The sequence below is a fragment of the Mya arenaria genome, chromosome 3, assembly GCF_026914265.1.
Source record: "Mya arenaria isolate MELC-2E11 chromosome 3, ASM2691426v1".
Taxonomy (NCBI): Eukaryota; Metazoa; Mollusca; class Bivalvia; order Myida; family Myidae; genus Mya; species Mya arenaria.
The window spans coordinates 11,622,557-11,637,345 of record NC_069124.1 but is presented as its reverse complement, the minus strand read 5'-3'; the positions used below and the strand labels follow the sequence as shown (position 1 = coordinate 11,637,345).

Sequence of the window (14,789 nt, the reverse complement as noted above, 5' to 3'; positions counted from 1 at the left end):
GACGGGGGGAATTATTTTTATGATATTAAATCAAATCTCTAACAGTAATAAAGCTATCTAGCAATTGGTTTAGTTTTACATTGTACGTCACTTTGTCATATGAACCCTTATGTCAATCAAAGTCTAGCCCCCCCCCCCCCCCCCCCCCACATTCACAGCCATTCTTCGGTTTAACGTGTCACAACAATGTCCCTTCACTTTTTAGGTTCCCTGTTAGTTCCCTATTCATTACAGTATTACTTTGTACAAGCACCCACGCCTACAGGCGCATTTGAGTGCACAATTTAAACCATCATTTATTTGAAGCAGAATTTGTTGTCAGAAAAATTGAACGGTCATAATTCAGTACAAATCGGCAAATTGACAAAATCGATTGTTTCATGACCTCGAAATTTCAACTTAAATGTATAGCGTCGGTCATTTTTCGGTACACTGACTTCACTTTATTTTAAGACTTATATATTATACCAAAAAAGAAAAATATTTTGTGGGGCACTGTAGACCTTTATTGACAGAACATTATATTTTTAACATTTTCCTGAACTGAAACTAGATCGTTGAACGTGCTGACAGTAAATACGTGGTCTTGTCCCGATGGTATGTGAGTTAGTTCAGAGTGTTTCATGTCAGGGCCTACACCGATCAAAAAGGTTTCAATGCCATGTCTGAAATGGAAAATGTATTTAATATAATTATGATATATAGTCATTATATACTACAACTCATTTAATACACTATTCTATCAATTACATGTGTGCAATTAAACGACTTATGATAATGCATGATTATAAACATGCTTCAAGAGCATGGGACTTTCTCTTCAATCTTGCGCATGGGACCTTTTCTTTTTGTTTGAGCATGGAACCATTGCTAAATAATAAAATGCGTGAGCATGGTACCATTTCTTTATGTTTGAGCATGTGACCTTTCTCTTTATCCTTGAGCATCGGACCTTTTCTTGATGCTGGAGCAAGGTACCTTTCCTAATGCTTGAGCATTCGGACCTTTTATTTATGCGTAAATATGGTACCTTTCCTTATGCTTGAGCATCAGACCATGTATTTATGCGTGAACATGGTACCTTTCCTTATGCTTGAGCATCAGACCATGTATTTATGCGTGAACATGGTACCTTTCCTTATGCTTGAGCATCAGACCATGTATTTATGCGTAAACATGGTACCTTTCCTTATGCTTGAGCATTCGGACCTTTTATTTATGCGTAAACATGGTACCTTTCCTTATGCTTGAGCATCAGACCATGTATTTATGCGTGAACATGGTACCTTTCCTTATGCTTGAGCATCAGACCATGTATTTATGCGTGAACATGGTACCTTTCCTTATGCTTGAGCATCGGACCTTTTATTTATGCGTAAACATGGTACCTTTCCTTATGCTTGAGCATTCGGACCTTTTATTTATGCGTAAACATGGTACCTTTCCTTATGCTTGAGCATCAGACCATGTATTTATGCGTGAACATGGTACCTTTCCTTATGCTTGAGCATCAGACCATGTATTTATGCGTGAACATGGTACCTTTCCTTATGCTTGAGCATCAGACCATGTATTTATGCGTGAACATGGTACCTTTCCTTATGCTTGAGCATTCGGACCATGTATTTATGCGTGAACATGGTACCTTTCCTTATGCTTGAGCATCGGACCTTTTATTTATGCGTAAACATGGTACCTTTCCATATCATTGAGCATCGGACCTTTCATTTATGCGTGAACATGGTACCTTTCCTTATGCTTGAGCATCGGACCTTTTATTTATGCGTGAACATGGTACCTTTCCTTATGCTTGAGCATCTGACCTTTTATTTATGCGTGAACATGGTACCTTTCCTTATGCTTGAGCATGAAACTTTTTCTTTTTCTTGTACATGCAACACAACACCTCAGATTATGTCAAACGTTCTTCTCGCGTAAATCTTTTGACGAATCCCGAATTTGATATAAGAGGGAGCGCAACAGTAAGTGCGCCCCCTCTCACCATTATACCGACATATATAGGCTTTAAATGCAATACATGTATGTGTGTATGTGTGGGAAGGGGAAAAATGTCTGATATTAAACTAAATTTTGTATTTTGTTGTCTAAACATGACCCCCCCCCCCCCCCCCCCCCCCACACACACACACACAACTGGTACATACTCGACAACAAGAAGTAGTATTGAGTGTTTCAGACTAAAAACACGAGGGTAGAGAGCGGGGTTTCATTTCGTATAAACCTCATATTTATTTGTGGTATTTATTTTCGCAAAATAGTAAATTATTCATAAACCAACATCTTCATAATATATACATGTACACGTATACATTAAGAGCATTTTAAACGTTATACAACTAATTCAAATTTGATATGCTTGCCAGGAACATTCCTTTGTCTAATAAAATATATTTTCCAATGTTATTTTAAAAAATGATTCCAAATAGGTATCAAGTCCACTTATTGTTTCGAGAGCTATTTAAGAACATTTCAACATCAACATCAAGTGTACATGTACTGCAAGTATGCAAATACAGTTTTGTTTAAACTTTAAACCCTTTATACATTCATGGACATTTTTCGTACCCTTCATAATTCGCTACAGTAAAGCATTGCTATGGTAATAAGGTAATAACAAAAGAATTTGTAGATTATTTATTTTTACTTATGCAGAATGATGCATACATCGGAAGGTAGAACTTTTTTGATAACTGCCTAAAATATGGCAATTAAAATAATTTTAATGAAGTATTCTTCCAGAACCAAACTCTGGAAAAAATGTGTATCAATGTTAGTTTTGCATTGTTATTTGATTATATGACCATCTCCAGGGATTCAAGCATTGGACAAACTTGTGGTGATGCTGGTCTTCGGACTCTCGTTTTCGTGTTAATTTGTCACTGTTGTTGTTATTGTTGTTTTCATTATTGTTGTTGTTGTTGTTGTTGTTGTTTTTGTTCAGTTAAAAGGTCTGCCCGCGCCCTACAATGGCTGCACTATGGCTTGACACCGTCACTCGTTGAAGCCAAAGAAATTTTACGCCCACCGGTTGATGGGATATTCGCCAAAAGAGAGTAATTTTGTCTTGTTTCCATACCATCACCAATTTTTTTTTATCGGAATCATGTTTTTGTCATTTTAGTGAGCGCGGAATACTTCATTATTTCAATAAGCATTGTTCTTTATTTTATTTTCAAAATCGGCAATTATGAAATGAATCATGATGTTTTTCGGATGCAAAGCAAACGTCAATTCGACTGTCTAAACAATACATGCACATGCATTATTGACTGCTGGATAATTCTAACAGTCTAAAAATATAACTTTCAAGAAATATTTCTTCGAATATGAAATGATTGTTTTTATATTTTAAAATGATGCTATCACAGACACATGTACACTGAATACCTATGAGCCGCTGCCGCCGCATTGGTGGTTCTCCCCGGATCATTTGAGTGTCCGTCCATCACAATAACTAGGATCTTTCTGGCGTCAGGGCGCGGGCTGTTGCCGTCTGACAGTTCAAAAGTTCCAAGGCTGATTCCCTTTTCCGCCATTGACTCACCCGGTCTGCAAAAGACATTATTGACAGTGATAAATATTGAATTAAAATTTCATAGTATTGGTTACTTAATACATGTGAGTATGTACTGAATTTCTGTAAATAATTCGCGAAACCTTGAAGCTTTGTATCCCAGTCAGACGAATAAACGTGCACATAGCGGCCCAGCGGCCTTGTGGCCTGAAGTTGGCGACCTAGCGGCCTTGTGGCCTGAAGTTGGCGGTCTAGCGGCGTGAAATAAGTAATCTGGATGAATTCTTACCGGTAAGTAATTCGTAACACGTCGTTCTTAAGAGCGTTAGTGTCCGTCTGAGCACCCAAAGCAATTTCCAGGTTGGCATTTGTGGAGAACGTCACAACACAAAACTGGGCGCCTGTGTCCTTCCCCAGCGGAAAGCCCGAGACCACCATGTTGGTAAACTGAAGCTGCTTCAGGAAGTTCAAGCTGTCAACACTGCCAGAAGAGTCGAGCACGAAACAGATGTCAGCTTTCGTGTTGCAAGCTGAAATTGTAAAGTGAAAACATGTGTGTCACAATTTCTTTTTGCAGTTAAATTGGGCGAAAGATGGACACGGTGAACTTACAATCATCCTGACCCTTCCATGTCAATTTCACCAAAGAGAAGTGAACAATTTATAATGTGTATCGCACTAACGGTTTTAGCTGGGGTCCATTTATAAGGAAACGAGCTAGTTCGAGCACAAACTCAGGCCGAGCTAATTGAAACTTCCCTATATCACATGCAGGTGCCCAAAAAAATGCACGCACGAACACCCATTCACACATGTACACATCGTCACCTTAGCGCAAGAACTCAATATCTGCTTCTATTTCTATATGCAGTTATCGAGATATTGCACTAAGGTGACGACATGTTCACTAACGTATTTTCCTTATGAAGAAAAAATAACCTGCCATCGCAAGTTTTATGCAGTATGACGTCATCTAGTGACTTCAGTGCGTCAAAGTCGGCGACGGCAAATGAATGGTTGGCATCACTGGAAATGTTGCGCAACTCGGCGTCGTATACGTTGTCTCCTATTCCAACTGTTATGATCTTCACCAACGAGTTGGCCTGCAAATAACATGCCATGGAAAGTGTATTTGTTGAAAAAGGCATGCTAAATAAATTGTTTGCAATTTATATGTATAATCAATGTTCACTGCCGTATAACATATATATATTTTTATGTGCAGCTCGTCATACAATTTTGAGATCGCAAAGCTTATACCACCATAGATTTCTCGCGGGGCGAACAGTCTCAAGTCTGAGTTCAGAATCAAATGGAAAAACTGAAAATCTTCATTTCATATCACTTTCTTTCAATATAGTTGAGTTTTGGTGGGAACTATTCGAAATTTTACAATTATTCGCATTTATTTTTTGTTAATGGAATGGTTTAAAGAGTAGTCTTTGTAATTTTGTAAAAGTGCTTTTCTGAGTCAGAATCTAGACTTAGACTTGAGACTGTTCGCAATCATGGTCCATATATTAACATCCTTTTCAATCAAAACACTATTTTGGGACTACACTTCAGACACAACTTAAAGTAAAATGCCCGTCTCGCTCTCTTAATCACATTTGTAATCACGCAGTTGTGCTAATGGACACACTCTAGCCTTTCCCCGAATACTATTTCGATTCCCTTACTTTTCAACAACCAATAACAAGAAAGGGTAATAACCTTACTATTTAGATAATTATTTCATCCTTACAATATTTTCTTTGCAATTTACTTGATACACTTTGTATGTTGAATAATAATATATGAATAATGTTAATAAAATGAATTATGCTTAATTCAAACCAACAAAAACGCGAACCTTTAGCTGTGCAGCCGTGAGAACAGAGGCGGTGTGGTTGTTTGACTGCCCGTCCGTGAGTAATATGATCACCTTCGGAACGCTCCGGTCACCACCGCCAGCTGCAGTTAACACGTGGTCTTTTACGTATTGAAGAGCTGCAGTTAAGAGTATACATATCAAAATTGCATTCTTGAAAAGCATCGAACGATAAGCCAAGGGCGTAACCAGCGTTATGCATTTATGCATGTGCGTAACATCAATTTGATAAATAAAAAAATGGAATCAAAGTCGAGGGCTGAAATAAAAAAAAAAATGAAATCAGAATGAAAGAAAGATCAGCATAAGTTCGCGTTGCTTCTCTGTGCTAGATAGCTTACTGAGCCTAAAGCAATCACTTGATAACTACAAAGTCGGGGACCTCGAACCTATAAATCCCTCCAAATACACCTCAAAGCTTAACATGGTAGGTCCTTTTTCCATTTTTCCCTGGGAAGCCCCCCCCCCCCCCCGAACCCCCAACCGGCTACATGGATATTCCCCCTCCCTTTTGTGCGTAACTTTCCGTAAAGCCTGGCTACGCCCCTGTTACGGACCAGCAATTAGTAATAATACAGTTACAATAAGCATTTATATGGACATTTACAGCTGTATTATTTTATTTATTGATGAAATTCGATCGGACAGGTCCCACCATACAGCAGGTAAAATATCAATAGTTGAACTGTAATGTTATATATTACGGCTTGTCTGTAATTTATAAAAACGTTATATATCAGTCACCATTGGCAACTCTAGGGAAGTTACTACATAACATAACCTTGAATAATAAAGGATAAATGCGCATTGTGAGAAGATTGTGTTGCGGGAGTATTATTCACCTTCTATGATGATTTTAGTTGTTCGACCACCTAAGCTATACAGTCAAAGATTGGACCACGTTTTCCAATTATAATGCATTCTTACTGAAAAACGGGTTAAAATAACATAACAGAGCCTGGAGACCGTAGATACTTATGTCCACTTATTGGTCATGGTCAGTAACTGATTTATATAAGGTCAAGATCGCATAGACCTTAAGTTTTAAAAGTTTCAGCCCAATAATCATTTCAACTTCTTTGTTTCTTGTTAGATATTTGTGAAATTTGATGCTTATGTTGGCCAAACGTGCATTAAGGTAGTTATGTCAATACTAATGTTTCATAAAAAAAACTTGTATAAAGCAGGGGAAATCTTAATTGAGAAAGGAGGTAAAACAGCAAAATCCATTGTGTTTTGACATTTGATATAAAATTTGTTGACTTTCGGAAAGGAAATTAATACACGTCTTATTTCCCTAAATTTTATTTTTAAAAAGATACCTTTCCTGTAACAAAATTCTTATGTTACTTAGAAATGATATATTTTAAAGTTTTCGACAATAAATTATTTCTACCTGAATCATACATTTAATTAATTAATAATAATGAACTAAATTAACATTATACTTGCTTTTATTGCTATGTTTTACCATCCCTTTTTAACTGTTTGTTAAGAATCACTATTGTATTGGTATCGTCTGCTTTTGCGTACTTGCGGAGGGTCCATACTGAGGAGTCACGTGACACTGTAAGCGTAGCATTATCGCTATAATCGTAATGTCGCGGGCAATACTCAGACCTACGATCCTGAGGCATATCGGTTACAGTCAGTGCCCGACTTCAGTCATTAAACTTACTAGGTAAATGATGAAGATAGATACGTTAAATGTCAAGGTCATCATCAGTGATGGATGCTTCTTTCTTTTTCCTTTAAATGTTTCAAATTCTATTCTGTTCTATTCTGTTCTGTTTTCGCAGTTTTTAAATAAAATTGCACATTGTTGTATCCTTATTGTGTATGACTCACCTGGATATCAAATGGACGTCAAAATCATGCTACATTTTAGAAATACGTATATGCATGCAGATTCTGTATAAAGCAAGACAAACCTATATGGGTGTTTGACTCCCCGTTTGGATATGGTATACCCTGTATCAAGTTCAAGGTGCACATGGCCGAATTGTCATGGCACTGGTTTAGGAGGAAACCATTCGTCACATTAGTAGAGAACGGAACAACGGATACTCTGGTCTGGTTGAAACCAACGTTGAAGCGCTGGACGACGTTCTGAACGAATGTGAGCTGTTTCTGGTAGTTGGCACCTCCCTCACTTCCGGAGCCGTCCAGTACAAAGATAACGTCACGCGGGCCTTTCGAACACACTGATTAAAGCAAAAGAAGGATTTAAGGTGTATTATATCAGACATTTGGGCTGTTAAATTTGAAAATGGAAAATTATGTAATTAACGAATATAGTGGAATGTCAATTGCAACTTAAGGCTATTTACAAGTAAAACCGTTAAGTAAGTAAATAAGCCTATGGTTATCCAATGTCTATCGAACTAAGTCGAATGAACTGGAGAGGAATCAATTTGCGAAGAAGGCTTGGGCACATAGCCCGTGGACGAGGATGATGGATTGATCAAGTAGTTTGATGGAAGTATATAGTATCCATCAGAGGAGGATGAGTCAGTTGTCGGTGAACTTACAGAGGCTGACATTAAAGGATCGCGTGAAGATGTCATTGCGAAAAAGGATTGCGTCGAATCTGGCTTCGTGATATCACCAGTTGACGTGGTCATTGAAATCATAGATGGTTCTATAACCTCCGAGGTTTTATGGTAAACAAATGCCTCTGTGGATTGTGGAAAAACATATGGTTTCGTTATATAATTAGTAGCTCCTAAACTACTGCTGGATATCAATATAACCGGCTCAGTAGTTTGTTCTGTGAACGTTTTCGTTGAAGTCGGTTGAATAAGGGATGAATCCATACCCACACTTGCCGTGTGTAACGCCGTTGGTTGTGTATATGTAGGGGCTGATGACTGTAAAGCTAATGATGGATGAGTTGTATCGGCATTGCTGTATCTTTCTGTCGAAAGTGATAGGAGCATTTCTGTCCTCGGGGATGGGAAATTTTCTGTCGATGGAGACGGGACAATGCTGGTGGCAGACGAGGTAACTTGCGCCTGGGTGTGTGTGGTTGTGTGGGAGCCGTTACGAGGTACACACTTGTTATTGCAGAAGTCTTCGTAACAACACATCGGACAACCGAGCTCAGACTTCAACATATTGAGAACGGGGCAGGTCTGAGAAATGAAAAAAGGCGAGCGCTTTAGCATGCGTGTACAGTTTCATGAACTTTAACTTAAGAACTCTATGATCCTTTACATGACTCAGTTTATTGGACGCGGTCCAAAGACTGCGTCTATAGGAATACATGTTTGCAATTTCAATGAAGAAGTAACCATAGATACATTTTATCTTTGTAAGAAAAACTCAATTAAGTAGCACTTCTCATTCAACTTAAATTACTTAAAATTAGTGACGTGCAGAGTAGTTTTCTTTGTGGTGTGTATGTACGTATATCTTCCCGTTTCAATATGTGATGCGATGAGCTTCGACATTTTGCTAATGGATATTTTAAGTGTTTCTCTCTGATAATATCTGTGTACTTTTCTCTTTCGAATGTGTGTTTTAATATCGCATAACTTTTCAATTCAGAAGAATTATTAATGTCCGCGCCATTTTTGGAAATGATTAACAAAAATCATAGTTCGTATTTGCTCAAGACATGAACTATCTATTTCTTCTGTTACCCACACATTTCCAAATAATTTAAGATCAGTTTAACTTGTGAAGCCCAATTGAACACACTGACATTGTAAGGAAGTGTTAAACTGCTGCGAAACTACGTAGACATGGAACCCGACATATCAACATCGATGATAAAATTGATCGATTGAACTTTTGAAAGAGGCTTATTCTGCTGAAAATGACAGCATCTTTGTAAAACGCTTTTTGACATTTGACTGGGTTTAGTGTGTGAAACGATCACATGACCTGCAAGGTGTTCGGAAAAAAACCCATTAATGCGCAATTTGTTAACGGAGGAACTCAGCTGAGACAGCGACATGATTGTTGCGTTTATTCCTTTAATCATGTAAAATGATGTATTATTTGAGCGCGTGGAACCGAAACGACTAGGCTAAGAAGGCGGTATGAAGGCATTTGGAACCACCTCCATGAACGTTTTGGCTAATTTGAGTAAAATGGTGGATCACCTGGTGTAACTCATGCAAGTTATCTACAATAACTTCATGAACAATTTTAAAAGGTCCATTTAAGTCCCTCCCCAATTTTTCTTCTGGATCTGCTCACAAAGTTAAATAGGGCAAAACATGCATCATAGAACGAGGAAAACTACTTACATCTGGAGCAACGCACTTGGACATGTAATGGCCTGGTCGCAGTTGGGGCTCTATTAAAGCACACACCTATACATGCACATAAATTAAAGTCTATTTCAAACATTAAAAACATACATAGACAAGTCTAACCAACGCAACTGACACATCCTTGAACAGAAATTGCATATATTGTTAAGAAATAATTTAGGTTCTTTATTCTCTTACTCTTATATACCATTTTCTATTTTATTAACGGTAGTGTCCAGAATATATGTTTCAGGATATACATTACCTGTCCTTCCGAGCACTGCGTGAGATCCCTGCACGAGTCGGGAGCATTCTGCACACCGCACGAGAAACAGAATGGGCCCCGATCACCAAGTTTTTTAACTGAAATAATAATTTGTTCTTACTAAATGTTTAATAGTAATGCATCTATTCCGGTGATTTGTTAAAGGGACTAGACACCAGATGGTCTAAAAAATCGGCAAATTCAGTATTTCCTCAAAACATGCCATCAATTGTCAATGCGAGCTAGAAGTTAGCCGATAATACATCATTTTACTTAATTAATAGAATAAAGTTCAATAAACGCAACAATCATGTTGCTGTCTCATGTGAGTTTCTCCGTTTAAAAATAAAGCATAATGGTTTCCCAGTTTAAATCATATCTGTTTATGAGAACAGATAGATATACCGATGCTATTTTTAAACTTACTGTGATTTACGTGGTAGACACCCCCAGTAAATTTTTTAATTTGAAAATGCGCAAAAACCTGCATGTGTGGAAAGCGATTTGATGCATCAGTAAGTAAGACTCATTGCGTTGTACACAACGATACCAATTTTATGTAAGTTTTTATTCTTGCAATTGTATCATTTGGTGTCTAGTTTCATGAATATGGACGGTGTCTAACCAAACACCAGTTATGGCAATATCCCATCAATTATAACAAAATTCTTTTTTTATTTTACTTGAATGACTATATATTTCAAAATTAATCCAACTAAAACAGAGAAAAAATAGCCTTTAAGGGTGAATTCATATTGTTCTTTAACTTCCCCAAGAAGCGCTTTCGCACTCCAAAGATTGGAAGGATAGCGCCCGCGAGCTCATACAGCCCGAAAGCAAGAATAATGGAAACAGCCATGCGTTCAGTAAACATGTTTGCGGCGAACGTTTGATTACTGAACGCACTGCAGGTGCCGTTCGAAACGACTGCTAGGAGCAAATTTGCAGTACTTTTAAAATGCCATATCCTATATACGAATCCGCTCCTATCGAGTATTGTTGATTTGAACTGGCACCCAGTCCTCAACTCGTAACAGAACACTCACTGGAGGAGCCACAGCCCTGTACATTGCAGAAGTCGCCCTCACAACATTCCGTGCACACTATGACGTCCTGACCAACCTGTCGACGCTTGCTAACAGCTTCTCCAGCCTTGCATGTCTACAACAAGAACATGTTATAACGACACAACAGCAAAAACAGTCATTACTAAAAATCAATTGTACATTACTTGCAGAAATATACAGTTACCTATTACTAGTGTTGACAGCCGAGTCAGGCTTACAAAACCGTCGGGGGACAAGCGAACATTTAAATCCGCATCATTGCAACAACACCGTCAAAATTAACAAGAACAGCATCAGCAAGAATAACAAAAACAACAACAACATTTACAACTTCAAAAGCAGCTGGAACTTTATAAACCACAGCACTAACACAACATCAACGAACAAGCATGATCCGCAGCAACAACATCTAATGCATTACTTACCGATGCCACATCTACAAATATTTAACGTCCCGGGGCTAGCTTGTTTTCAACTTTATATAACCAATGATTGAGAAAAGGATTTGAAAGAAGAAATAATAGTAATAATGTAATAGTGCAATAGTGATGAACATATAGATTTAATGTGTCAGCTGTTAAATATTATTCTGGAATTATCCCTAAAGTGTGGCGTAAAGGTATTGTTTTACCAAATTTTAAAAATAAAGACAATATAAATGAGCCTGGTCACTATCGTGACATTACCCTGGTACCATTTTGAACTGCTTTAATAAAATTATTTACTTCTTTCGTAAAACAATAGACTGAACTGGGGGGTTTTAAGACAATAATATGCTTTGTGAAGAACAAGCTGGTGTTCGTAAAGGATATGGTACAATTGCCCATATATTTTCATTATAGTTAAGAAATACTTCAGATGAAATGTGTCTGCATGAAACAGGTCTAGAAATGAACAACGCTGTTAATTTTAACAAAGTTCTTAACAGTCGGTCCTATTCCATAACTTTCTTCAGCGATATTAGTGTTTTTTATCGGCACTGTTACGTCATGCTGTCTTTTGTTCTAACTCTACGAATATCTTACTTCCGCCGAGCGGCATCCCATTGAATACAGAAGATCGCCTCCGCTCGTGACATACTGGCTCACGAAACATTTCTCGTGCTCGTTGCACGTGGTTGCGTAGCGACACACATCCGGGGATGAACGGTCAGAACAGTCCAGACACTGGATATTGCAATTGACTGTAAATAACAATAGTGTCTTTTTAGTTTTTGTTGCTAGTTGGACATCCAGATTCTATACAGGTAATAGTAATTGGATAAGGGCTTTTTGTTGGTAATAAACTAGTTTTTCACGGTTTAGCATCGGTGTCAAGAACTGTGTATCTAATATTTAGTGCGTCTTTCTACCAAACTAGTTTCAGTTTTTGGTTTTAAGGGTTTGGGCGGTTTGGAAAACTGTTTCGAAAGCTTTTCTTGAAGTAGCAAATGCATGTGTACAGTTTTAACAACGTGATGGAGCTTCTGCGTGTCGCCATTATTTCTAAATTTCTTCTAAACAATGATACTGCAGATGGTCGTTTGCCGGTTTAAACTAATTGGTGTTTCAACTGACGTGTTGGCTTATTTTCCGCCATGTGAGTTTGTTAGTTTTCGGACAGATCCTACGAAACCGTATCCGGAGGGGGCTTCGATAGTTTCATTTTAATTGAAACTGTCGCAACAAATACACTGTTCGTGAAACCAATATAAAACCAAAACTAGTGTAATACCAACAAAAACGCCATTGGTGTAACATGTATTAATGATATTAATCTGTTTATTTTGTCCACGAGTGACATAGGTTGAGGGCAATATTGAGATACATCAATAAAAACAGGGAATAAATAGTATGTGAGTGATTCGGTCCGCAGGAATTTTGCGCGGGGATCCTGTCATCGCAGGAAGACACCTTAAATATTAACTTTATTAACATGTCCAGTGCATTTTATGGGAGGCATTAGGTGTGGCGGGCACAGAGCATACCTTGGTAGTAAATTAAATACGACTAGCCACGATTGAAGTGTAGAGAAGATTTTTTAAAAAAATACGCTATCCGTGGTGGCACATTATTTATGAAACCAAAGTTCCAGTTACAAGTTTGTGATTATTTGGGCATCCCACTTATTAAAAGAGTATATCAAGTGACTGCTAATGCATGCTTTTGATTTAAATAATTATTAGCGTAAAAATCTAAAAGTTTTTTCGAAGGAATTCATGAGCAAACATATACTATCTTTAGATGTCTATGTTAATTTGTTTTAATATTGCATAACTATACTCACGTAGCAGGCCGCTTTAAGCGCTTTGAATATTAATATTGGCAGCAGTAGAAGTAGCCTAGTATTAGTAGCCGTACAGCAATAGACACATAGTAGATGCTTTGGAGCTAGACAACTATCCTACCTTGTTTCTCAGCCAAACAAACTAGCAGGAGAAATCCAAATACATACATTGTAAGTCGTCTATCTTGAGGAAATAGAATTTCATAGACATATAACCTGTAATTACATCGAACTGATAAGGTTAGGCCAGTGCTATGTTACGGTTTGAAATTTATGATAACTTGACCACATGACCAGTAATATGACTTTCTCATTAACCATTTCAGTGCCATATTGTTTGATGCACTTTTACGAATAAAACAGTCCGCAAAATGTGGGCAATTACAGACTGATGGCGCTGCTCCCACACACCCGCCATGAAGGTCAAGCACTCAAAAACCGTACTAGTTCTATGATATGATAAGAGTTCAAGTTAAATTTTGCCATACTTATTGCAGCTCTTAGGTGCGTCAAAAACACGTGATAACAGGAGCTGGCGTTGGTGTGCTAGGTGCGTTCCAAAGGTGATCACACTACTCAAGGACGGAGAATCTAACATATTGTATTTAGTGTTAGAAAAGTATTTAAGCATTGATAATCAGGTTATAGAGATACTGACACAATACAAATACTTCGGTGTCTATTTTTTCTTCTACTGGTAGTTCTTTAAATTGCCGTAAATATTTAACTAGTCAGGCAAACACATGAGTGCAAACGTTTTTTTTTTTTTTTTTCATTAGGCCTAAAAAAAATTATGTCTGTTTCGGGTAACCCGACCCTACCTAAAAATGCGCCGACCCTGACTATTTTTTCCGTTTCTGAGCAAAAAAAATATTCGTTAGCGAATAGAGAGTTACGAAGGGCGGATAAATGCAGATTTTAATCAGAATTACTGTTTATATGATAAAACAAAGTCAGGCAATGACAGTAATGTAGGTAAGACTGCCATGTGCAAGAAAACACTCTGAACTTACGACATATTTTGAAAAAAAATCCCTATCTACCCTACCTAGAAATTTTGGGAAGGTTACCCTAAACAAACAAATTTTTTTGGCCTTAATACCGTGGACTTGGCCTTTGATCTCCAACTCTATTCGATGTGCCTATCATGACTTGTTGTAGAAAATTAACTGGACTTTTTGTGAAGGATAGATTACTTATACTAGTAAAAACACAAACTAGAAGTAATATGTTGTTGTTGTTGTTGTTGTTGTTGTTGTTGATGTTGTTTTAAAATTGGGTAGATATTTCTTGAGTGTCACAGTAAAAGCTAGAATGATAGGCTTCTGAAGTAAGCTAGGCTCAAGACTCGAAAATAAGTTTAATCTTCTTGTGAAATATTTTTTTATTTAAGTTATATGTACCACGGCGGGGAATCCACGTGACCAAATGGTAGGTTTCAGTGCAAGATGGCGTCACCAAAACGCTCGACTCGAGCCGAAAATCAAGGCAATACATATAATTATAAAAGTTTCTTTATTTTTTA

General features: G+C 37.6%; 1 protein-coding gene across 1 annotated transcript; it reads right to left on the bottom strand.

Moving 5' to 3' along the window:
* Window positions 1-505: 505 nt before the first annotated feature.
* On the bottom strand, window positions 506-13,469 carry LOC128225666 (collagen alpha-1(XII) chain-like). Its single transcript, XM_052935576.1, has 12 exons — window positions 13,386-13,469; window positions 12,025-12,182; window positions 10,979-11,093; window positions 9,933-10,030; window positions 9,662-9,727; window positions 8,224-8,539; window positions 7,337-7,609; window positions 5,388-5,524; window positions 4,479-4,638; window positions 3,825-4,065; window positions 3,409-3,570; window positions 506-665 (listed from the first exon to the last, which is right to left on the bottom strand). Exons 1-12 carry the CDS (start codon window positions 13,432-13,434, stop codon window positions 506-508), a joined length of 1,935 nt encoding a protein of 644 aa, XP_052791536.1. The 5' UTR covers window positions 13,435-13,469.
* Window positions 13,470-14,789: the final 1,320 nt, after the last annotated feature.

Coding starts and splice junctions, on each gene's coding strand:
- LOC128225666 (XM_052935576.1), bottom strand. CDS start 13,434: ATGTATGTATTTGGATTTCTCCTGCTAGTTTGTTTGGCTGAGAAACAA. Junction 12,183..13,385: donor TTGTTTGGCTGAGAAACAAG/GTAGGATAGTTG, acceptor TGTTATTTACAG/TCAATTGCAATATCCAGTGT. Junction 5,525..7,336: donor GGAGTCAAACACCCATATAG/GTTTGTCTTGCT, acceptor TCTTAACTGCAG/CTCTTCAATACGTAAAAGAC.